The sequence below is a fragment of the Trachinotus anak genome, unplaced genomic scaffold (genome assembly GCF_046630095.1).
Source record: "Trachinotus anak isolate AG129_WGS33_773 ecotype Australia unplaced genomic scaffold, CSIRO_AGI_Tana_v1 ptg000013l, whole genome shotgun sequence".
Classification (NCBI taxonomy): Eukaryota; Metazoa; Chordata; class Actinopteri; order Carangiformes; family Carangidae; genus Trachinotus; species Trachinotus anak.
This window is the reverse complement of record NW_027273864.1, coordinates 14361484-14388035: the sequence shown is the minus strand read 5'-3', so window position 1 is coordinate 14388035 and position 26552 is coordinate 14361484. Positions and strand designations below refer to the sequence as shown.

Here is a 26552-nt window from a genome sequence, read left to right as displayed (position 1 = left end):
CTGAATTTTCTTTTTTTATTGTGTTTCATGGTCTTCAAGGGCAGAGAGAAATTTATGCTGATTTCATACATAACAAATACACACAACTCAGCTTGCAAAGTACAGTGACAACAATGAATCCTCACTGCTCGTGAACAAAGGTAACAGCGCCAGAAAACACACACAGTAGGATGCAGCATGGCACAGAGGTTATGTAAAGCCACTCAACAGGAATGTCTGTGTATAATACACAACGTCAGGATGTTTCTTTTTTTCTTTTTTTTTTTTTTCACAGTACAAGAATGACAAGTTGAACAGAAAGTTCACATCCAAATCTCATCAGGGTACAGTCATGCTATCAGGCCTCAGGGTCGGATCTGTGTCACTCAGGACAACAAAGTCTCTGCCACACATTTTAACAAGTTGTATAATTGGACCGACATGAAGCTCTCTTCTTCTAAAACTACAATAGATGTGGTAAAAGGAGCTCTACATTTTACCCGTCTAAGCATAATATCATGAAAAAAATAGAATTGTTAAATATAATAATTTGGTTACATTAACATTTTTATCATTTTTCTGAATGCTAATTTTGGAATTACACAGTGACATGCTTCTGTTGTTCATTCCCACCGGTGTTTCCCACCATACAGAATGAACCTAAGTCTCCTTTTTGGGGGCTTTTATTTACAGCAATGAGTTACCTCCAGCTACATACACAGACTCACAGTCAGTGTCCTCGGTTAGCATCTGCAATTTCATTTGGTGAGGAACAACATTTGCATGGACTTCCTGCATTTTGATCAGAAATCCTCATCAGATTGCTGGTTGTATTACATGGACCAGTTTATTCATACAGCCTGGATTCAACAAGGGATACTGTCTCATGCATAAACAATAAAAAATAAAATAGAAAGTGTAAGGCACAGAAAATCTATAGGTATGGCATATGGCAGTAAAACATCAACAACGGCTACCTGCATTTCAAAAACTTCACATTAAAATCACAGTAAAATCAAGGGAATAGTTTGGCATTTTGGGAAACAGGCTAAATCATTTTCTTGCAGACAGCTAGATGAGAAGATTGATATCACTTTCATGTTTGCAGCTGAAACTGAAGCTAGCAGTCAGTTAGCTTAGCTTAGCATAAAGGCTAGAAACGAGTAGCCTGGTTCTGTCACGAGGTAAGAAAACCTGCCTGTCAGCAAAATCACAAATTATTTCCCAAAATGTCTCACAGTTTTTTAAAGTCATATTCACCATACTACCCACTATATGGATGTTGGGTTTGAGTGTGACTGAGCGGGTGAGGCTGTAGACAAAGCCTCATTAGCAGGACATGATGAGGCTCTGTCATAAGCTCTGGCTCAGGGAAAATCTCAAAGCTAGACCTCAATATCGATATACTGTGTGTGTTAAGGGACTGTTACCAACAACTTGACGCCCCCCCTCCCCTTAACAGGAGTCAGAGATTGTGCAAGTAAAACTAACACCAACATGATGCCTTTTTACGCCTCAACACAAACTGAAGAGTAAACACACTCACACACACACACACACACACACACAAATATGCTTGCACACAGGCATGAACACAGACATACAGCACACTGGATTATGATCGTGGTGTTGGCTGTATCATCAGTTGCAATCAATATATTCATGACTTTTCTCGTTTGGTGTCTACGGCCATATTGAAAATCCATCTCTCAGTGAAGGCGAGAGGCTGCAGCCAAATACACACACTTCGATTTACAGTCGACATTCAGAGATCGTTTCAGTCGATGTCAGACCGGTGGCTGAGATGCTCATCTTGTGTCAGTGTAACAACTGGTAGGAGAAGTTCAGTTCGTGTGTGCACGCCTGTGTGTGTGCGAGTACAAGCTAATGTGTGCATGTAAAACAGATGTTATTCATGTGTTTTTGCCATGCTTACACATACTGTACATGGCACAGATTACACACGTGTGTGTATCGGAAATAAATGTTAACTGGTAGTATATACAATACTATATTCATTTTTACACAAATTCAGTTCAAACTCTATTTGTTAACTGTGATCATGTTATTTTATGTTTTGTGTACTGAACAGCATTGAAATGACAAATTACATCATGGAGGCATGGTGTGTTAGATGCAGTATGGAGAGGAAACTTTTTGCTTGATTACAGAGAGAGAGAGAGTATATAAACGTGAGTATACTGTCAGTCTGGGTAGATGAGGAAGCCAGAGAAGGTGCTGTATTTGTTGGTGTTTCCCCCATGAACTTTGCCACCGTCCAGCTGTACACACACTTCGTCCCCGACGTCTAGGTGCAGGATGACGCTGTTGGAGGCATAGTCGTAGTTCTGATCTGCGTCTTGAGCGATTGCACTGGCCCTCACCTGAGATAAAGACAAGAAATATGTTTATAGACTTCAAAGATGGACACATTTAAGTAATAGCCCCCGTGAAAGCAGAGAAACGATGTCAGGAGTCATGTGTTTTGCAAAGTTTTTGTGGTCTGTGTTGAAGCTGCTGCAGCACTGAGGCTTATGGCCTTAACCTGGCACCTTAACCCCTAAGCCACAGAGGCATCCCAGAGGCATTGTGCTGATAATGAATATTTAATACTGACAATTTCACACCATGTTAGATAAAGATTTGATTCTTCTGTTTTAGTCTAGACCGAGTACAGGATTACAGAATTTGATGAGAAAATGCAACTCTCAGACAAATACTGTGTAATTAGTTCGATGTTATAGGTATACGCCGTCTTCAGATTTTACAAAAATGAGAGACAGAGGAAGAGACTGAGAGTTGGATAAGGCTGGAGAGAGGAGGAATGGGTATCAAACTTGATTTTGAAATATGTGGTGGTAAATTGACTTTTCATATATTTATATTAATTTAGTATTTTTTATATTTAATGTAAATAGTTTTTCTTTTTCTTGAGATGGTTTTGAATTTAGCAATAAAAATCCAACTAATATAAATAAACATAACACGAAAAAAATAATTACAGGTTTTTCAAATAGCTTTCTTGTATCTGTGATCATGAATATACAGTATCTACATCCATAACTGTGTATTGGACATGAATGATTTTCACTCGCTAGTTTCCTATATTTCATTAAAGGCAAACTGATTTATTCGTCTCACCTACGTATATCTATAAATCTCTGTTCCCACATTCCCGTCTTCTCTTATTTTAACCACTGGTCCTCTATTATAACCCCAAAACACTAATCATCACCTGCGCTTGAGACATATTTCACCATGATCAAAGTTAATGATGGCAGAAATATGCATCTTTATGTTTCACATGAAGAAAGCAAGTATAATGCGATCTAGTGATGTTTAACGCACACAATGGTAGCATCCCAATTATCACCAGATTAATTAATCAGAATAATCTTAATAATAACCGACTATCTGACATGTTTTGTACGTAAAGGCTGATGATTCTAATAGGTTTATCTTTTTCATCTGTTCACTTTATCTGGATGTAACCAGTGCCATTTTGTTTCCTGTTTCATTCCGTGATCTCGGTGTAAAGTCATCAGTACAGATGCCTTCCTGTCCACTGAGTAGATAGATGAGATGTGCAGTGATCTTTGGCCTCAAACCTCCATTTGTGGGCACAACCTTTCTTAGTCGCTATCAATTTTTCCAGAGGATTGTTGCTCTCACACCTGATCCACCTGTTGCAGAGAAGAGTCTGATAGCTATTGCAAGGGTGGTATCAGGGAGGACATCAGTTCACTTGTCAAGCAATTACAACAAATACAGTGAATGTACACACATACTCATATTGACAACTGATAAGTGGACATTTCTTTGCTCGTCACCATCCTTAGGTCCTATAGCTTTTGACAAAGCCAAAGTTTTTACTGTTTCAGGTAGTTTTTGGTTATTATTATCATTCCACTGGCATTCAGCCTTTCAAAGCCACATTAGTGGGCCATGTTATAATTGTATATATGAATCTGAATACTTTATTGACCCCCAGGGGGAAATTAGATTACATTAAAGTTGCTCCCTCAAGAAAAGAAATGTTACAGCAAAGAACAGAGAATAACTTAAGATGAGGGGATAACGAAAAAAGAGAATAAAAAGAAATCCATCACATGTATATTGCAGTTTAAAATTGTAATATGCATACAATGGATAAAGACCATCCGGTAAATCTGCAAACTGTGAGCTTAAAGCTGGAATTTTATCATGTTTTAAGCTGATATGGCAAATTGTAAGCATACAGTTGCCATTTAGTGACACATTATTTATTAATTTGGAGTCATGTTGCTGTCCATCAGATGAATTTTGAATTTTCTGGTTTTGGTCTTAACTACCTCCTGGCTACCAAATGCTCCACTATGTTCACTATGTTGAGCTGAAAAACTCCTAGGTACTTTGCAGTGTTGAGGGAAGCTGCGCACATTACACACATTACACATTTCAAATTACATACAGTCATTTGATCCATTGTTATGATAAAAATATTGATCATGTTGGCTCATGTCAGGCTGAATTCTAATTAGCATTTAAAACAAACATTTGAGTTTTCAAACAAACATGAGAGAAGAATTATAAAGAAACAGAGACCACAGGAAAAAAAAACCCCCACATATATTAAATGCTAAACATGGAAAAAGATGAACAGCACCATGCTGTAGCCTCAAAATTACCAAACAATGTAATCAACACTCCTACAACACAGTAACAACAAGGCCTTGACATTATGCTTCATAAAACTGGCATTAATGGCTGCCATCTTGCAATTGCTGGTATTCACAGCCGACACTGCAGGATGCATTATCTGGTGTGCGGACTACAGAACCTGGAGCCTGGTACTATTTAAAAAAAAAGAGATGTGCTCTGATGAGTCATTCTTCACCCTGTTATCTGCATCTGGACGGGTTTATTTTCGGAGAAACACACTCTGATTAAACATGATGCTGGGTCTGTAATGGTATGACCAGCCATTTCAAAGGAAGTCGTTCCATGTGATGATTACTGTACATGTTTACATACCAGAGAGCAAATATCATACTGCCGAGTGCTGATCCAAGAATAATACAAGTTGCGTTAAGAAGAGATTTCATTAGGACCAGAGTGAAATCAACCACCTGCAGCAGCCTACACAAATACCAGATTTAATGTCACCTTACTTCCCTCCTCATGTAATTGGAGCTTTCCTGCTAGATCAACAGTGCAGTATCCCAGGATTTAATTTAAGACATTTCAAGGTGAGAAAACAGCTGATTGGACGGAGAGTAGGGCATCTTCATTCATTATGCTGCTAGATAACTCTGTTATTTTGTCCACTGCCATTCTATGATCCAAGTCCTAAGTTGTTTTTGCAGCCAGCAAGCAAATCTCCTCATAATAAATTGCACCATCATTGGATAAGTAACCGACTATTCAAGCAGACGATCCATTTAATAGTGGAAAATAAAGTACACAAGCACATACATATTAATGAATGCAAATATAATACCCTCACTCCATCCTTGTCTTCTGCTCTGGGTCTGGGTCTGACTAAGGATATGGTCCATCATCTCCAGCAGTCATCAGTCCAGTCCTGACTGCCTTGTGATGTCACTAAGACAAATACAATAAGACTAAAATACCCATTTTTTTTTTTTTTTTGTTACACATTTCAATTATCAATTTGACTCACTACATTTCTCTATAAAAGAATTTCGTCCATGTACAAAAAGGTGAACATTTTTATTCCCCTCCTTGACACAGAAATGAATCGATACATTTCCTTTGTTTTAATTCAACTCACATCACTCCATTAATTGTTGTCTCTCCCTCCACACCTCACGCCCCTTCCATCATCCCTCCCCCATTCGCCACCCCATCTCTATCTCTTCATTCTGCACCCATCTATCCATCTTTTTGTGTCCTTACACTCCAATGAGATGCAGGTCACGCACACATTTTCTCTCTCCCACCATGGCAGTGTTGGCGGGAGCAGCAACTAAGTGTGTCCCTGTCCGGCCTAAATCGGATTGATTAACGGCGTGCTGCTGTGGCAGGTCTCCTGAGGACCCCCCTTCAACCCCCGACCCCTCCCCCCCATTGCCTCTTTCCTCATCCCCTCCTCCCAGCATCCCTCACCCCTCCCTGCCTCCAGAAGCGTCAGGGCAGGCTATACATGGCTGCAGGCTACGGTAATTGGTAGTCGGACAGCCATGGCAGCTCCCCGCCTAATAGGTCCAACTCCTCAATAACTCCATACAATCACAATAAATAGGGGCACAGGATAGGCTACAGTGGTCAAATGGGCCCATGAAATACTAGCAGGAGGTCAGGATAAGATCCTACACAAACACACACACACAAACACACACAAAGAGGAAAGAGAACAAACCCTCCAGCTCTTTCCACATCTCGATAAGAGCATTCCTCTTTTTTTATTTTTTTTATTTTTTTATTAAGAATCTCAAGTGAACACCTGAGAAAAACCACGCAGCATATAAGACATTTTGTTATTTCATACTGTTCGACTGCTTTGCACTGAAGGGACTGAACAGCTCCCCTGAGGAGACCTAATAGGTTTTCGGAAAAATGTAACAGCAAAGAGATTCTGACATCTTGTACATCCAACATCTGTCTACATGGTTGAACGGCATGATTCCCCTGACAATGTTTTCAGCTGAGTTAGAAGCTGACAGGCTGCTGTAACTTGCTGCAAGTACAGTATAGGATTACAATTAAAACTGGTTTACCTCTCTATATGTGCAGGGATGACAATATCGCAAGCCTTCATTTTATAATAGCTCATCACGTAGCTGGGTTCTTCCTACCTGTATCGCCCACATTTAAGGGTCAGAACAAAACTTGCAGCAGTGATATTCACACCGTGTCATTGAAATGGCCTTTTAAACATGAACATCAGCTAATTATATTTGCCAGCCAAAAGGACACAATGTTATTTATGGCTTTTTATGGTTGACTTCCTTATGAGACACACAGGTTTACTTTGCCTCGTCTCAGACACTGTGGAGATGCTGACATTTAATGTCTTGTATTTATGATTAATTCTTGCTTACATTCTCCTCCTATATATACAGAAACCCAGTGGATAAGTTTGATATTTTATACATCTTATTCACATGTTCTTTAAGAGTGTGACATTTTCAATATTATCATAGCCATCATCCATATTATGAAGTATAATGAATTAAATATCATCTGAGGAATCTGCAGTAAAACAAAAGTTAAGAGAAAAACACAATTTACAGTAAGTGTGAATGTTGAGGTTAAACTATTTGTTCATATTAAATGTTTCATGGCAGCTGTATACATATAATGAAATAAAATAGTTCCACCAGCTCATTATTATTTTAATTGTATTATTATTATTATCATTATTATTATTATTATGTAATCCTTAAGTGTCCTTAAATGTTCAGAATTCAGAATTTCAATTTTAGTTCTATTTCTACTCCACTGCATGTCATAGGGAAATATTGCACTTTATACTGTACTACATTCATCTAACAACTGTAATTATGAATAACTTGTCAGATTAAAATTTTACAATAAAGCAAAAAAATAAAAAAAATAAATAAAATGTTGAAATAAAATTTGTTCTGCCTCGACCACCAGTATGCTTCTATTTCATTGATGCGTCAGTATTAATTATCTTACAATCCAAGATGTAATAATATATCATTAACAGGGCCCATGATGATACTTTAAGTACATCCACTGTAAAATCAGACAACTTGATCTTATTTTTAAAATGGGAAAAGTAAGCAAATGTAATTTTTACTCTCAAGGTATTTATTTAATTATTTAAGTTGATGAAACAGATAAATAGCATGTGAACCTCACTTTTTCTTCCTATGTGTGCTGATTACACATATATCCTTTCACTTAAGTAAGGCTTTTACTGTTTTTTGGTTCTTTTAATTCTCTCAGGATCTGAATACCTCTATGAAAAACACTGTATTTCTTGGACCAGGCTGAGCTGCTCACATTGAAGAGTGCTGTGACACTGAAACCAGCACAGAGGAATCTGCAGGTTCAGCTGCTGTCAGTAACAATCTCTGGGAAACCTTGTTTTCTTAAAGTGGGCAGGAGGCACTGGAGCTTTGGGAGTGAAAACAAGAGGGAAAGGCAAATCAGGATTATTGTCAACAGTGGCGGAGATTGATAGCGACAAGGGAGTGAATTTCTGTCTGCTGGCCCGATGCTGTTCTGACTTGATCTGCTGCTGTTGGGGAGAAGGAAGACCCACGGGACAATAGAGAAGATTACACTGCCTCCACTTTTCATTAGGGGGGCGACATTAAATGGGGAGAGAGAGACAGAGAAAGGTGGGAGAGAGAGAGTGGGGGAATTGACAGGACAGGAATAATTCACTGAAAGTGTTAAATGCTCAATAAAATCTACATGTTCAGTTGTGTTCCACTGATTTGTGTGACATATTTAAGGGCTGACATGCTGTATTTCAAATGTATTCCGCCAAAGATCTTCATCATTTTTATGTGTATCGAGCCAATATCCAACTTCGTCTCAAAGAAAACTGAAGGAAGGAGGGCATGGGGTTAGGAAAAAAGAAGGAAAAGTAGTGAAAAGGAGGGTGTGGAAGCAGAAATTTGGATGAGGACACAGACGGGTGAGCAGCTGCATGCACTTTAACAGTCTAAGCACAGGATTCGAGTAAAGGAAGCCAAAGTTTAGAGGGGCTTTGAGTAATGGGGAGGGAGCCTGTTGAATAACAAACTGATCAAGCACGCCTATTTCACAGGAGAGGGGGAGGAGTATGAATGAGGTTGGGGAGGTGGTGTTGTCCATGCAGTGTGTTGTTTTTTCTGTTTTGTTTTGTTTCACAGTGGTGCCTTGATCCTCTGGTAATAAAACTGACAGGATTCATTCACTGTGATGTACAGACCTCTCAGAGCGGAGCGAGGCGATTGAGACGGGGCGTCTTAAACTTACCTGAGGGACCTCTAAGGGTGAACTGAGAGAGAGAGAGAGAGAGGGAGGGCAATTGAAATGGCCCTTTTTGTAAAAGCGGCTGTGCTCGCTCTGCTCCATCCATGTGTACCAGCCTGAGGTATCCTGAATCTATACCCTGGTCGAAATGTAACCCTTCTCCTGCACTGCAGACTCACACTCTAATTGGCATACTAAATGCTAATATTTTGCCATGACACTCAAGACCTAAGGTGTCAAGATGTTGATTAGAAAGTCTCTAATTGGCTTTACCCTGAAACCTTTGAGGGTAGAGGAGATGCCTTAATTGGATATAAATGGCTTCTGTGGACAGTCTACCTGCAGAGCATCAGCTAGAGCGAAGCTGCGGCTCTTAAGTTAAATTATACTATTCCTTCATATGACATATTGTTGACTCTAATAAATTAGAGTGTGTTTTACCTGCTGTGGATGCACAGTATGCAACACCACAAGCAGCAATTCTCAAAAGCAGCTATCCACCTAACACTCATCATTCATCACAAAAATGTGTCACAGGCCAGAAGTTAATATCCATCTAATTCTGATATATCTACTCTTAAAAATGTTACTAATCCAGAATACATCTTAGTATTCATCTTAGTTCAGCTGCACACTGTGAAACACTGCTGTTTATAAAAGAGACAAAACCCTGTTTCCTTGATGAGGAGAAATAATGATATAATGGGGGGGGGGGGGGGGGGGGGGGGGGGCAAAAGGAAAGGAAAGGAAAGCACAACAAAGGCACAACAAAACACCGTAACAACCAGCCCAAACCCTTTAGTCTGGAGAATATAATGGCTCAGACCATTATAACAGAAACATAGTTAAATAATGGCTGTGTGCATGAACATACACATAAATGTGTGTGCTTTTGGAGAAAAAGACAAGCAGAAAAAACAAGGGCAAGCTGCAGGGTATGGAAGAGGATTCTTTCTATTTGCTCTATTTGCTCGACATGAAATGCTGACTTTATCCTTGATCACAAAAATGTTCCCCATTATCATTGTGTCTGACCCTGAAGCAATGCAACGCACAAAAAATTTTGTGAGCATGAATTGTTCTACCAACACACACAACTGTTGGGGAGGGAAAAAAGTGATCTGAAAGAGCCAAAATAAAACAAACTTGAAACCGTCTAATGAAGTGTCACATAAGGCCCACACTGACACCTTGTCTGACATACTGTAATTAGCAGCTTCCACCTCTTACAGTAGCCACATCACACCTACCTTCTGGAAGCAAGACATTTTTTTCCTTCTAGTTCAGTCCCAGCTTGTCATCACCACAGCTTTTAAGTGGTATATTTAATTATCTAATTAGCTCATAGATCTTATTAGTTATTCTGTTATGTTGACACATAAACCTGGGGTTTCAGTTGGAGTTACATAAAAAAACAAACAATGATTTGTCACGCTTTTAGGACAATCATATTGAAAATGATTCATTTGCACAACATTGTCTTTAGTGTTTGCTGCTTATAATCTTGCTTGCTCATCTTTAATTATGTAACAATACACTTTTATGCACCTTTAACCTGCAGTTCTGTTTTTCTAACCTGTGCACCTTTAATGTACCTTTAATTCAAAGATTCATTCTCCACTTTCAATTCATCTTACCTTCCAACCTTCACACCTTACATTGTTCAGGCTGAGCAACATGTCAGAGCATTTTGTTGGGCTTTAATAAGGCACCGCTTTGTCTACCAGTCTCATCCACCAGCATAGGTCAGATCCAACCTAATGCCACTGCCACATAATGAGGTTACCCAGTGTCAATAGATGAGATGCTGAAATGCTACTATGACACTGATGACTTCAAAACTACAGTGTGTGTGTGTGTGTGTGTGCGTGCGTGTACACTACAGACCAACTAACTGACCAACCCAGATTCACCTATATTGGACCAGCTATAAATATTCATACTCCCACTCCATGCTCATCACTGTAAAGGGCAAAGTACATATTGGTGGTGAATTATATATCTATTGAAAAGGTCACCTACCTCAACACCAATCTTTTGATGATTTATGGGACACTAGGAGTGAAGGGGATTTTTTGAATTGAGCGATTCAGCTCTGCAAACTTGGTTTAAAGTTGCTCATCCGCTACAAGTTGAGACAATCATCTGGCAACATGAGAGCCTGAGATGTCTGATTTGTTTCATATATGTCAGTCATATGTCCGATTACATAGCTTTATCCCCTCTCCACAGCACCTCCCTCCAAGGAGGACAGAGGACGCTATATGTTGCCTTTTTTCTCATCCTCCTCTGTCCTTTCTCCTGTGAATATCCATCCATCTCTCTCTCTCTCTCTCTCTGTCAGCCCACTTGTCTGCATCCTGCCTGTCTCTGCAGTGATCTCTCCCCAGGATGTGTCTTATTCTCAGCTCCCTTTGACAAGATGTTGATCAACACCATGCATATCAGTCTGACAATACACACACACACACACACGAACACACGCATCTAACCATGCTGTGAGATACACTGTAGACAGGCAAACTTTAAAGGACCACATCGACATTTGGGAAAAGGAAAAAAAAATCACTTTCAATGCCAATCTTGAAATAAATATGTAGGTGGAGTCAGCAGCCTGTTAACTTATCTTAGTGTAACAATTCAGTACATACCCCTACCTAAAACCAAAACCACAAATTGTTGTCTTAACACTTTGGTTTTTGTAGAGATTAAACAAGGTATAACAGGCAGTAAGACAGTGATACGTCCTTTCAGTGAATAATTGTAAATTTTTCAACAATGTTAATTCGTGGGAGGTCGATTTCGTTACATTTGGATAGAGTAGCTGTCAGTGTTTATGCTAAGCTAAACTGCTAATATTTTCCACACAGGCATGAGAGTGGAATCAAATTTTTTGTTTAACTTTTAGCAAGTAAGAAAATAATCATACTTTCCAAAATGTAAGTGTATTCCTTTAATAAAGGTTCTCACTCACAGTGAATATCATCTCCCAAAAAGCTGAACAGAGTGAACAGAATAACCATTCAGAAAGATTGTTACAGTAATAATAATGAAGGAGTAATTTGCTGTTGAATGTCTCTCAATTGACAAACTTTTTCAATATTATCCTGAAGGTTTTTCTCATTGACCTAGCAGGTTGACTTTGCTCCCAGAGCACTTGTCTATTCACAGAAAAAAACAGCGAGCGCAATGAAACTGCGAGGGCAAGATCAGCACTGAATTGGGTTAAATAATTTAGTTGATGGAAAAGATAATTAATGAGGAAGGAGTCATAGCCAGTGTGGACAGTAAAAGTGTAAAGTATGTGTGTGTGTGTGTGTGTGTGTGTGTGTGTAAAGGAGGGGCACAGGTTGGGGGAGAAGATCTCATCTAAAGGCTATGAAAGATTTAACAGCAGGAGAAGACAGGAATGACAATGTCTGTGAAGACACGCAACAAACCAAGTCCCCCAATTATATCTGGCATTTAACTGTCTGTCCTCTTTACTCTGCATTTTACGCACATCCTGTCAAATCAATAAAATGAGGTATAACTACTTTTATGGACTTGATCAGTCACATGAAAGCTCTATAATGATGTAAGTATTTGGAGCATAGATCTGCGCCTCAAAAACATTAGAACAGATGCCAGTGAAAAAAACAGATGCCTATCTAGCTGGTGCAGATAGATAGGCATTTAATATCAAGATAAGACATTTTCCTTGTTTCCTCATGAACTATGGCACATTTTCCAATGTAAAAATCATGCATCATTTTATTTATTTATTTGGTGGATTGCACGGTGCTGTCTAAATGTATTAACTATTTTAAAAATAGGTTAATCACCTCCATCTTTTTTCAAGCCACAAGGCCAAACTTTCTCTGTTTCCATCTTCTCAAATGTGAGGATTTGCAGCATTTCTCCGTGTTATATTATTGTCGGGTTTTGGAGTGTTGGTCAAGTAAAACAAGCAATTAGAAGATGTTGCCATGGACCCTGATTAGCATTTTTTCAAATTTTTTTTTACGTTTCACAGACTAAAAGGTTAATCAATTCATCAGAAAAGTAATTGGTAGATTAATCAATTATGAAAATAGTTATTAGTTGCAACCCTAATTTGAAATTTGCATCTGGATCCAACTCTGCACAAAATACACACTGCGATGGCCAATCATGATATAATCATGGTAAAAATCATACTGTATGCCAGATTTTTTCATAAATTTACAAGTTCATAATAAATTGTGTAAATACTAATAGAAATCTGGCAGTGCTAATAAATCAGCACCAAAAATTAATGGGTTCTTTCTTGACCCATGAAAAACATCTGTTGATGGGTCTTTGACATATCAAGCTAATTAGCTAAAACATAACTAATAAACAAATAGACCTAGTGAGCATGGATGATGAAGGAATAAATCTCCAGTCTAGTTCCCAGCAGCAGGCCCAGTGGTGAACTGTATATTGTTGTTGGTGACATCTTAGCATTGTTGCATTGCAATGAATGGCGGGAAAGTCAATAAGGCCAAGTGTACTAGGGACTCCCACTGGTTAGAATGAACCACTCAAAAGTCTTGAAGTAACATGAAGTCTGATTATTAAGACTCATGCTGCGTAACCTCAACATCCGAGTTCTAGATGGGGACTTGTCAAATATTTTCTATCTCTACACTGTCAAATAAAAACAAAATACCAAAAAAAGAGACAGATGCATGATGGCTATTACACATACTGAAGTAACAGGGTTTTTCACATAGAATTAGGAAAAAGGTTGCCATGCTAACAGCTAAGCTACTGCCCTGCCATATTCTTACTGGTTGACTTACTGTATATAAAGTCTTTTAAGATGGAGATTTAGCAAAGACTCAGTGGACAGCTGCCTATAGCGGGGTGATAGTCTGCTCAGCTGGATATCGCTGTCAGTTCATGTGCCGTTTAAATAGTGTGTAGATAATGCAGAGAAACCACCCTTGTACCCTCAAACTCTCAATTCAGTTCGACTTGGCTTGTAACAACACAAAGCATTTCTTCTTCTCTGGTAATCCCCAGGATGTCACTCTTCTGTTCTGCAGCACACATGTCAGAATCAGAGCTCCTCAACAGAGTGAGGGCTTAGCACTTCAAGCTTGTCACGGATCTCCAGATGGAAGCATTCAAGGCTTTTTCCAGGCATTTATACTTGTTTATTTATTAGTGTTAAAGCCAGAGTTCCTCAGAGGACAGTAGCCAGCTGTTGCATTTTGGCTTTGTTCCACCGAGACGTGGAGGACTGTTATCCTCTTGATCGCTTGGCTGTCAATCTCTCTCTCGCTCCCTCTCCCTTTGTTTACAAGTTATACAATTAATTACAGTTTTGTTTTTTTTTTTGTTGTTTTTTTACTTTCATCCTGCTGATATTTCTTCCTCCAGGTCCTTACATTTTCTGAATAAACTGTATTATTAAAGAGACGGTTGATACTTCTTCTCTCTACGAGAGTTGAGAGACAGCATTTTGATTGTTTCTGGTATATTTTACAAAACCTTTGCTTTTGATGTTTCTTTTTCTAAAATTTCATCATTATGTTCTCAGAGCTCTATTGTTAAGAACCCACTTTTTCATCATGCTAAGAAACTGAGCAGTAGTCAAACAGCAACACCTGGGCAATGCAATGCAGTCCAGTTCACTAGACCCACAGAAATACTATCTTTGTGATTTAAATTAAATTTTTAATAATGAGTTTTTGTTGACCTTGTGTCAGAGAGGATGAAAACATTTGCTGATGGTATTTTTTAAGGATGTACATTCACTTAAAGAACCTATCATCCCAAGAAGAATAGCATCATCAATTTGGTTATTTCAGCAAACGTGAAGACGTTAATAGAGAAGCATTGTTACAGTGTTTCTTTTAACAATGACTACAATGGTTGACATTGTAATTAAGATCCAAACCATAATGTTTCCCACACCAACGAATTATTATTTTAACTCAAATCTTGATCTGTCTCTGAGCAAACAACCATGACCTTAACCATAATGGTGTTACATCAGAAAACTGTTTTATTTTCACAACAGTGATTTGCAAAGGTTCTTGGAAACCACGGACAAATGGTGTCATTGTAGTGATAATGGCAACAGAAGAGAGGCATTACAGGCGTAAGTCTAAAGAGCTGTTACAATCAGGTGTGTCAGTTGCCAAGAACACTGCATCTTAGAACATGGCAAGAATGGAGCCATGTTCATTGGTGAAACGTTTGCACCTGCATTTGCTACGTTTCTTCAATTTCACATGGGATCTGTAAAGATGGTGGACAGCCAATCTCTCGTTACCAAAACAAAAACTCAAGACCAGCTCAATGCTTGGTGTTGAGCTTTTAGTTTATCAGTAATTTGACAAATTTGACATTGTTAGCGTGATAAGTAAGCTGTTATTACTATTACTGTTGTCTACTATTACTATTTGTTAACAATATCAGAACCCCCACTCAACCAAAAAAAGGTGCTTATGGTTTAGTCCACTCCTCCACTCGGGTGGACAGCAGTAATTTGTCTCCAAATGCTGTAAATGTGCTGATACTGATGAAGAACTGTGAAGCAATCACGTCAATGAAAAAGTAAAAATAAACTAAAAAATAGGGAAGAAAGAAAAATATCATGGGTGGCAGTGTGTCAGACTGGTTTAATGTTATAATAGGCAGCTTGCTGATGAATGAAACAGCATTGTCCTCAGTTTGGCAAACAGCTACAGAGAATGAATATGCTGCAGCTCCATCATCACCATCTTCCCACGTTACTGTGGATGTCAGACAAGCTGAGCTCATTATGTGCAGACTAAGTCATTTCAAACAGTCATTTTCAGCAGTTTACACTAAGAGGAGATTTACAGCATTTTCAGAAAGTAGTCTGTATCATTGCACATTATGCATAGTGTACAATATAATTAAAATTATTATGATTTTAAGTTGTTTGTAATACATAATGTTCCTGAAGTGGAAACTTTTGAAGCATAATTAGTTTACTACAAGTGTTTTCGTCAGTCGCTTTGAAAATGATAGCTGAATTCAGTTTTTGTACTCAGGGTAAAGGTTTTATATTTAGGTTTTCTAAGGTTTTATGATGTGAGGCCTTAATTATTATGGTAACGATGATATTTTTTATTGTGAAAAGCAATAGAAGAGTAATCCTGTAGGGGCCAGAGGAAGATGGACCCTACAATGTAAAAGACTTTTGTAATAATCTCACGGTGGGCTTCACATCGTCATTATATTATAATGAGAAATATGCAGACATTTTAGATTTTATACACTTTCTTGAATTATTAAAACACTTTATTACTGATTTTCATGATAACCACTACAAATGCATGAGCTTGTTGATTAAGTTCGTCTTACAGGAAAGGCAGTGGATTATTGAACGGAAAAAGGGGCCAGATCTTTGTGCTGCGCCCCTTTTTACAATGTGTGTATTTTGTCATTTAATTTGGTCAACTTCTTGTTCTCCTGTATGCTGTAAATTGTATTAGATGGAATTATAAAATTGCAGCTTTTATTGTGTCGACTGTTGTTGACACAGAGTGATACTGGATCAAACTCTGTAGGTCAACATAAACTGTGCAAAATATTTTCACAAATATATTTTTGGTTGATTAATAATTGTGGGTTTGTGTCAAAAGGCGAAACACTCAGATAACAAGTCCAGAGTGAGACTTCAGACACACAATCACACCCACCTAAACCCACACTCACCTGTCCGTTCTTCTTCAGGTCAGCCCACATACTCGTCCCATCACCACCTCTCATCAGGACATGGTAGGTGAAGTAGTAGATACCTGGCAGAGGGCAGGTGAACTTGCCGGTACCCGGTTCATAGTAGTTCCCTACGTTGGTCACCACATCATCAAACTTTAGTATTTCACTTCCTTCGTGTTGTTTCCGGAGGCCGGCGTAGAAGGCGATTTTGGGGCTATAGAAAGAGGGGCCATAGCCACCGGGTCCAGGCCCTGGTGGACCAGGTGGGCCAGGCTTGCCAGGCTCTCCAGGGGGCCCTTGAGGACCTTGAGGACCAGGGATCCCTTTAAACCCTTGCTTTCCCCTGCGGTTTGGGAAGTCTGGGGGCTGAGGGGAAACGGCTGTCAGCTCTCCCTGTGGGGGGGTGAAAGTGTCACACACCATCTTGCAGCTCCCAAGCATTTCATAATGGGTGCCCCCTCCTCCGGACCCTCCCCCTTTGGTGGTGTGGACCAATAGGGGAATGGCCACTAACAGGACCAGGACCATGGCCACGCCGACTCCAGCCCCGATGACACGTTTTTTGCGGCTGAGACGGGAGGCGGCCAGCGTGAGGAAGTCCTCCTCCCCCTTAGCTGGAATGGTTGTGCCGGCCAGGCTGAACTCTGGGTAGAGAGCAACCACTGGATCGAGAAGGTGGAGGGCAAAAATCTGTGACTGTGTGGGACAGAGAAAAGAAATGGGGGCTACTCTAGGAGCAGGACAGGCAGGTCTCAGACAGGAGCAGGAAAAAATCAGCAGTCTGGGGGAGAATGACAAATAGATTTTTCCATTTCTTGATGTTCACAACATTTGTTTTGTATCCTTTTATTTTTCAGTTTCCTCTGGCTCGCCGTGCCTGCAGGCTTTCAACCTATCTAAAGATGATACATCACTTTGCAAGGCAAAAATAACAAATACTTTAAATGTCTTTGTCAAAAATGAGCATCACCAATGAAATGTTAGGATTTTAGGCAACCGCTGTTTTCTTAAATCCAGCTCTGTGGTTGTGGAAGCTCCAGTGAAAAGCTTTCAGTTGCTCAGGCAGAGAGCTGTCAGGTGGGGTCTACAGTATTCCCACTGGAGTTCATCTCACCCACCACATGCGGGGAAGAGCGCTTTACTTGTCTGTCCAGCAATGAGGAGAGAAGAACAAGGAAACTGCTAAATCTCTGCTCTTTTCTTCCTTCCTCTCTGCTTGTGTTTTTGTTGATGGGATCACACCTCTCTGTATATGTGTTGTTAAAGGAGCTTGGATTTGCTTTAGCTCAGCAGTCTACTCCTCCATTCAAAGTACACTTTTGTTACAGGTCATAAAAAGGCAAATTCTGAAGAAAGGGCAGGCCGAACTGCGTCGGGTGTGGAAACTCTTGATTTAAAAGCAGCTTGGATGAAGCAGAAAACATTTTATCACAGCATCAGAGCAAATCACTGAATCTCTTGCAATCTAGAAGGAAAAGAAAACACAGCACATATACACAGGCATACGATAAAATGAGCAGTCATGAACAAACAAAACAAACCAAATGTCCTCGCCATAACCTGTGTTACATTTGAACGTAAAGAAATTTAACAAACAAAGCACTGGAATTTGTATAATATGAATATTTAAATTTGTTCTTAGTAATTTAAAATATAGACAAAGATGTGACAGACATGCCTTAAGTCTATTTAAACATCTGTGTTATTATTTATAAAGGCAACAAATGGGAAACCTCAGTGATTTAATAATCAGATGGACTGAGTTCATTGCTACATGCGGATATTATTACAGGCCAATATTCATTATGGTCTACAAACTCAGCCAGTTTTTTAACAGCACAAATACAACATAATATACAGAAGTATCCCGAGTAATTTCCCTTTAATTAAAATGGTCACTTATATTTAAGCACGAGTGCAGATTTAACCAGAACAAGAGGAAATAATGATCTCACAAGCAAGCATTTAAGAAATTCAGGCAAAAATACATCAACTTACCAAGATTTTATTTTATTTTTTTTTTTCTCCTCCTCTCCGTCTTTGTTTCTCCGGTGTTCAGTGTCCTCTCATGCTGAGGGTTCGGACGGAAACGCCGCAGGAAAACTGGCTCAGGACTGGACTGAAATCCTGCACACACTGACTGAGCGCCTCCACCATCGGGTGAAGTTGCGCCGCGGTGCAAACTCAGGGTCCCACTGATATCTGAACTTGCAGCATGTCACTCAGGAGCACTGAGCACCGAGCAGACACGGAGGGTTTTTTTTTCTTCTTCTTCTTCTTCTTTTAAAGAGGACCAAAAAATAACACGATTCAAAGTCTCGTAGCGCTCCTTCACGTGGAATTACATATTCTGACGAATTACTTTTGCGGACTTCCGACGTGCGGACATCCCGGCGCAGAGCGACTTTATTTGCAGAGCAACAGTTCACTCACTTGTTGTATTTTCCGTCCTGCTTCTCTTTCCTCACTGTCTGCCTACTACTGCTCCCCCGCCCTCTCTCCGTAACACACACACACACACACACACACACACACACACACACACACACACACACTCAGATCCACCATCCCATCCTGCATGTGACCTTTTCACAAATCAAATGACTACATCTGTTTAATAGTTTAATCAAAGGATGTCGTTTTCCCTTCAAATGTTGAAGATTTATTTGCACCACTGTTAGGCTATACAACCAAAAAATTACTGTGATAATATTCATAGTGTGGCTGTCTGCTCTTTGGTGGATTTACAGTGTCCATATTTGACATTACACCTTTCAATTACTGTAATGTAGGTATAACTTCAACTTTCTTTTTTCTCTTTTTCATAATTTTCTTGTAAAATGTAAACTGTGATTGCCTCAGCATTTCCTCGTAAGGGCAAAGCTCCAGACAGCAGATCATTTGTAGGACTGTGTTGCTACTATAGCTTTGCTGCACCAAATAAAGATTTTCAAGTATGAATGAACAGCTACCTGTGGAGCCGTGTTTGGGAGAACAACAGGTGTGAAGACCCTGAAGTGTGAGCACAAAACGTGAGCTACAGATGTGAGACTGACACACATCATGCCAAATAGTGGAGTGAAAAGGATAAGGTGAAAGGAGGAGAGTGGTGTTCTCAGGGTTTGTTGTCAATGTCTGTATTTCTGTAGCTTTCAGACCTCGTTAGAGATGAAAGATGTATCACTGCTGACAGTCCCCCTCCTCCTCCTACTACTGGTCTCTTTCTTTTCCTTTCTGTCTCTCTGGCTTTATATTTATAGCACTCCTAAATTAATGGATTCTCAAATTGGACATTGTTTTTATGTTGTCATTTATGGGAGTGTGTATGTCTGTTATTGGGCAGAGGTTATCCGAAATGAGGGATTCTTTTCACATGTTTTTTTGTCTGTAACATTAAAGTCTGTAAAACACATCTGTCGTGGCTAATGTTGCTCACTTTTTATCCAAAAATGTCGGTGTGGGGACATTTACGCAAGAAACAGGTGAGTGAACCATTTAGGCAGCAGCCAGTCCTCTAAGGCACAAGTGTACTTGTATGTACTGTCAGTTCTGCCTCTCATTTATTCATCTCCCAACTTTACTGAGCAGGAGAGTGTAGCAGATATTGAATATGGATCAATAGATCACTCCCCAGGATGCATACTGTCAGCCAACTGAGCCCTCAGGCAGATGCCAAGCCTCTAGTCACATTTGCATTTGGAGATAGAAAATAACTACTGCATGTCAGGAAGTGGGAAATGGTGTGGTCTCTACATTTTTTTCAGAATTGGCAAACCAAAACTATAGGGGCTAGAAAATTTTCTGTATTTTGTAAATGTGTGGTTTTACAGTATACCCTCTGCTTGTATCCACTTCTATGTGCTATGTGCATATGTGTTCTATGTGCATCTCTGGCGGTGCTTTTTTATGTGCCTTTATGGCATGTGTGTGAGTGCCTGCATGCATACATATGTGCACACAGGCACATATAATTTACATGTGGGCTCTGACACACTGGTGAAACACTCAGAGGCTCCATGCATTTAAATTATTATTGCCAAGAAGGGAGGACAATTTAGAGAGAAGGAGGTTTTTAGAGCCCTATGAAATATTAACTAAGCCGATGAATATATAAGCTATGAAGCGATAATATCTGTCTCTGACTCTTTTTCTTCCTCATATATGATATCATGTTCTTGTCTGTACAGTATCGTCCTCTCCTGTGTTTAATTAAAGCTCAGGTTTACAGGAAGAAAATGCCAGATCCTTTTTTTTTAAATGTACAATACAGGATTTTATCTGAAAAATATTATTTCATCATTGGTTTTTAACCCACATGTTACACCTCTTTTCTTGCTCTTGACTCTGATTTCTGTCTTTCTCTTTTCTGACCTTCAGGTGTCTGAGCTGTGGAGTTATGATTAATATAAAAGCTTTAGAGTAACATCAGGCTGGGAGGACTGAAGCCCAGAGGGTGGCAGGGTTAAGCCTCAGGTGGGACATGGCTGTTGTTTGTTAACACAAAGGTCTGCTGACCCAACCCCGTCAAGAGCAAGTCCAGAGAAAAACTGAAGTCAAATGCCAGAGCACGTGTTAGCTGCTTGGTCTAAAGGAAGATATGTCTAAGTGAGTAAAATGCGTGCTTTTGTACATATTTATGTTTCTTCCTCAGCAGATGGAGATAGTTCAGTTATCATCATGAAACACGTATGCAACTTTGGTAGCACGATAACAGATGGACGTACAATGAATGGATGTGACCACTAAATTATGGTTATTTATCACAGTTAAACATTTTTCTAAACATGATGCATGATTATGTTTGTTCTTGTTCACATGCTTGTTATATTAATAATCATAAGAATATAAAAAAATATGAATCCTAAAAGTCACAACTTATCACGTCACCTCTCGAAGTGAACTGTCTCTGGTTATGTAACAGCACTTCTTGAGCTAGTGGGAATTCTGCATCTTGCTGAAGCCTCCCAGCACAACAGCTTGAACTCAGGTTTCTAGTGTTACTTTGGATTTAGGGTCATTAGAAACAAGTTCTACGTGTTGGAATGACTCATTCCTGCTGATGCGCTCTGGTTTTCCAGAGACAAGATAGATAAGGCTGGGCTTATTTACCAGCAGGACAGTCACTGACTCTGTTTAGAACAATCTGTAAAACCAATGAGGGCATGAGCACAGAGCTAGCATGTGATCAGAGAGGTTACTATGGTATTAGCCAGCTCAATCAGGGTGGAGGTGTTTTCAACACAGCGAGACACTAATACAAGCCAAGTAAGTGGCTGTGGAAAGGGCTTAACCTGACCTGCAATCTCACAGGTCAGAGAGCGAGCCAGGAGGAGAGCGCAAGAGCCTGAGAGGGACATAGAACGGAGAGACAGTGAGGGTAATGGAAATGTAGGGGTCACAGCATCACATTGGCAGTGTGTAACATGCTATTGTTTAGTGTGACCATTTTGTTGTGTTTCTATACAATGGAAAGTGTAATTTTAACTTTTCTGCATGGCATGGCAAAACTGTCCTCACCAGAGAAATGATAAGATTGATGATGATGATTTGACCTATGTTTACATTTACCTAACAACAAACTCTTGTGGCCATGCAAATTATAGCTCTTGTGTGTCAGGAAAGAGGCAGACGTAAAGGGACGTGGGCGTGTCAACAAGCAACTTGTGGTATTCTCCACACTGGGTTAAAAGCTTTATTTAAAGATTTAAAGTTGACATGTTAGAAACAGTAGTCTCTTTTCTGTTTTGTCAATGACCTATTTTGCTGTGTTCTTCAGTTTTGAGGACTTTTTTTCAAATTTGCTTACAATTGATCATTTAATCTCATCATCAAATGCCTGTTTCTGAATCAGAATCAGAATCAGGTTTGTTGCCAAGCAGCTTTTTACATACAAGGAATTTGCTTTGGTGTTTTGGTGCATAATATTAGACATAGTAAGAAGAAAAAATAGAAAGGAAGATGAAACAAAGCAAGTACTGCAAGTCAGATAGCTTAAATATAATTAGAAAAAATCTTAATAATGTCAATATTAACAAAACAATAACTTTCAAAATGTATCATCACTACTTGTAGGTGTACAAGATGTGAAGTGGTGGTTACAATCTGTGAACATGAAAACTATTTAAACTGTGGATCATTTTTAATTAATGGGTACCTATTCTTCAATGACACAGTACACAGAATAAGTACTTATCGAGGGGCTCAGCTTTTTCTCCAGGGTGAAAGGGAAGCCAGTACAGTACAGGCACCAGCTTCAGTGAACTGGAGTGTTACAATCCTTTCAGTATCTTGCTTGTTAAACTAAAGCTGTCAAAATTAGAAAGTATAATATTTCTCTCTGAAATGCGGTGGAGTAGAAATATAAAGTGGCTAAAGATGGAAAATACTAAATAAGTTAAGTATGAGTACCTCAAAATTGTACTTAAGTACTTAAGTACAGCACTTAGTATGGAAACCCTGAAAGGCAAGCGGTTTCTTTCTTTTTTTTTTTTTTTTCCAGGAACATTTTCTAAGTTTGTTTTTTTCACCTCTGAGAATGTTTTTTGTCAAACATGAAAACGGGTGGGTGGGTTTTTCCATGCTCATTTTTGAGGTGAAAAAAAATAAACCAGGAGTTTTTGTAATACTCGTTTTGGCCACAAGAGGCTGAAGTGCACCACTTCCTAGTTTACTTGCATTATTTACATAGCTGTAAAAAGAACTTTTGGCCTCAATTCCATTTCTACAAAGTATCAATCCACAGCCAGAAGGTGACAGAGAACTTACAGAGAGAGAGAGATTCAAGCCGTAAGTAAAGTGTTTACCAACTCAGTCTGTCTCTTTGCCAGACCTCTCTGTGTGCCTGTCATTCAGGGTGGGCATTAGAGCTTGAGGCTCCTGTACATGGAAGAAGTGTGTTGTCAAGGCTTTCTGGGCGAAATGTTTAATTAAAAATCACCTAGAAGGAAACATGAAAGTTTTTATTTAGACTAGGGTTTAAAAAAAAAAAAAAAAAGTTTTTCTATCATTTGCCTCTCGGAGGTTGTTTTTACAGATTAAAGAAAAGAAATTAGAAAAATGATCCTGGCAAAAATGTATAAATAAATGAATAAAATAAATGAATAAATAAATTCACTTGCCTTTTGAGGCTTTTGTAACTTAGAGTAAATGTACTCAATTACTTTCCACCTCTGCTAATTCAACTACGTAACTTACTTATATTGTTCAGTTACCCAACCAGGTAAAACTCGAACTTGACTTGGATTCCTAGGGGAAAACAAAGGATGGTGCCTATTATAATAGCTAAAATTATCTAATGCCTCTGCCACTCAGACTAATTTTATGTTACATCCCTGTTTATCCAGAATCATATAAAATTTTAATCATTTGTGTGAAATTTTGTCATAATTGCTGTGTGAATTCTTGTCTTATGGCTAAAAGATGTGTTTTATGCAGTCACAGTGACCTTGACCTTTGATGACCAAAATCTAATCAGAGCCCCAGTGGACATTTTGCTAAATGTGAAGGGATTCCCTTGAAGAGTTCCTGAGATATTGCATTCATGAGGCCAAAACTGTGTTTTGTGAGGTCACCATGACCTTAACCTTTGAACACCAAGAAAATGTAATCACTTCTTCCTTGAGTCCAGGTGAACATTTGTACTAAATTCGAAGAAATTCCCTCAGGTTGCCTACTGAGCTATTGCATTCACAAAAATGGACCAGATGGATGGATGAATGGGAAGGCAAATGGACAATGCCCCGATCTGTCGCCTGCATGAAGGCATAAAAAGGTAACAGATTAACTAAAACACGGCAACCACACAAAAGAATGAGATTGTGGGTACAAGCCGCCAAAATGGGTTTTGACTGAGAAGCTTAGACTTCTGAAGGGAGTGTAAAGTAGAGACACTCTGCTCCTTTACATCGAAAGGAGCCGGATGAGTTGTTTCAGGCATCTGACTAGGACGCTTCCTGGGCGCTTTCCTTCAGTTGTTCTCCAGGTACATCCAACTGGAGAGAGGGACATCTTGAATACCCTGTTTAGCCTCCTGCCACTGCGCCCCAACCCTGAATAAGCGGAAGAAAATGGATGGATGGAAAAGCATGGAAATGAACAGTTGAATTTATGGAGACTCGATCTGAGCTAATGATGTGTAGCATGTCGGTATTGACAAAAGTTTTAACATAGCTTTACATGTGTTGCTATGCTGTTTTGCTCAAGTTTTGAACTTTGATTCAGCGTCCTTAGTTGTATTTTTTTACTCCCTCTGTTTAAACTATAAAAAAAATATAGAAAAAACAACAAAATTGTTGGCCAAGATACATTTGTCGTGTGTCCGGACCACAATGAGAAGTGCATCCTCTGTTTGGGTAGTGGAACATATGAGGTCAAGCTGAGGGAGAGCAGGAGAGTTCCCTTCTATCTCATTCATATCACCCTGTTTTAAGAGTCTAACTTGTTATAGTTACCTTCCAGAGATTTATGCTGAATTAAGTCTCAAAAATACGGGACAAATGTGTCCCATATCAGCTCAATACGGAACACATCTTTTAGTTTCCAATTACAAGATAATTCTGTATTTTGCAGAACAGTCAGAAATCCTACCAATTTTACCAGTTGGCCTTTGCCATAGTTTATTAAAATTTGACAATATATGACATTTTATATTGCTCATGAGATGCTAAGCCAACATTGGAAGTGAAAAGGTGCACTATCAGCTAACATTAGTTAGCTTATGGCAAAAATTATCACTAACATTATCATTAGACACTTTACAAACAACTAATTCAGGAAGTCTAAAGACAAGAAAATGAAGTGTTTTAAACAAGCTAGATAGTTAGCCACTGCTGCTTACACTTACCTAAAGTGTCTCAATTTGCTTGCATGATGCAGGAAAGCATACAATTGAAGACAGGAGACAGTGATGGGAGTGAGGCAGGCAGACGAGTGACTAATGTCTAGGCTAAGGAATGGTACAGTCCATTTTAGGGGTGTGTGAAATTGTATTACAATGTTCTTCCAGGCATGAATATGGGAAATATATTGTAATATTTACAATTACAGGTAAGAAGGATATATAAATGTTACATCCCCCCTGAACTGTTTACTTACTCTTTTTACCTCTCTTTGGGGGAGGGGTTCCAAGTGTTAATTGAGGGGGTCAGGCCCCGATTCGAACCTTGCTCTGTGAGTGTGTGTGTGTTTGTGTGTGCAGATCTGATTATGGTCCTTGATTGCGAGTGACAGTGCACAGATTGAGTTGCACAGCCTCTCTAATTCTCTCTATTAATGAGTTGCGCTCCACACTGCTGCCCCGGACCCCATCTATTAATCACAATTTGTCATCTGTCTTGTGCTCTCCACCCCCCCACCACCCCCCTCCCCTCTCCTCCTCCCGTCCAAACCACACTATCCCTCCTCTACCTGTCCCTTCCCTCCTAGCTCCTGATTCCATCTCATCCCTTTATCTCCTCCTGACTTCTCCATAGATTCTCCGTACAATACTCGGCTCTAAATTGTTCTGTCTTTCTGTGCGATGTTCTGTTCTCTGCACCTGTTCCCTTTCCTGCCGTTTTTTTCTTGCATCTTCAGCTCTTGGACTCCTTTTTTTTTCTCCCCCTTGCACTCATGTCTTGCTCTCCTTCCACAGCATGGTCAAGCATACTGAGTGATTTTCCCCCTGAAATCCACATTTTAATTCTGCCAACACTCCAAGGTTAAGTAAGCACTCTCACATCAGTAAATAATGATTTATCACCCCAATTCATATCCTTATTGGTACTCTGTAATTAGATATTTTGTTACAGCCATATGGCTTGTTTATCAAAATTAAAAAATACTACAGCTTATCTTACATCTCATCTTCACTTCCCTCGTCTTCCTCTTCTTTAGACACATCAGTTATGTCTGTATAAGTTGTCAAAAGTTTGTAGTTTGATTGGTATTATAGA

General features: G+C 39.3%; 1 protein-coding gene and 1 long non-coding RNA gene across 2 annotated transcripts; one reads left to right on the top strand and one right to left on the bottom strand.

The window, feature by feature from the left end:
• c1ql4b (complement component 1, q subcomponent-like 4b) lies at window positions 1-17278 on the bottom strand. Its single transcript, XM_071495149.1, has 2 exons — window positions 16618-17278; window positions 1-2363 (listed from the first exon to the last, which is right to left on the bottom strand). Exons 1-2 carry the CDS (start codon window positions 17146-17148, stop codon window positions 2184-2186), a joined length of 711 nt encoding a protein of 236 aa, XP_071351250.1. The 5' UTR covers window positions 17149-17278; the 3' UTR covers window positions 1-2183.
• A 5911-nt stretch (window positions 17279-23189) lies between these two features.
• LOC139631325 (uncharacterized) lies at window positions 23190-24972 on the top strand. The gene is made up of 3 exons (XR_011693352.1): window positions 23190-23406; window positions 24285-24391; window positions 24591-24972. It is a non-coding gene; the product is annotated as an uncharacterized lncRNA (long non-coding RNA).
• The last annotated feature ends 1580 nt before the right edge of the window (window positions 24973-26552 follow it).

What these genes read in the sequence shown, in the direction of transcription:
- c1ql4b (XM_071495149.1), bottom strand. Translation starts at nt 17,148, where the DNA reads ATGGTCCTGGTCCTGTTAGTGGCCATTCCCCTATTGGTCCACACCACC. An exon ending in ACCTGAAGAAGAACGGACAG is followed by an intron (nt 2,364 to 16,617) that starts GTGAGTGTGGGT and finishes TCTTTATCTCAG; the next exon opens with GTGAGGGCCAGTGCAATCGC.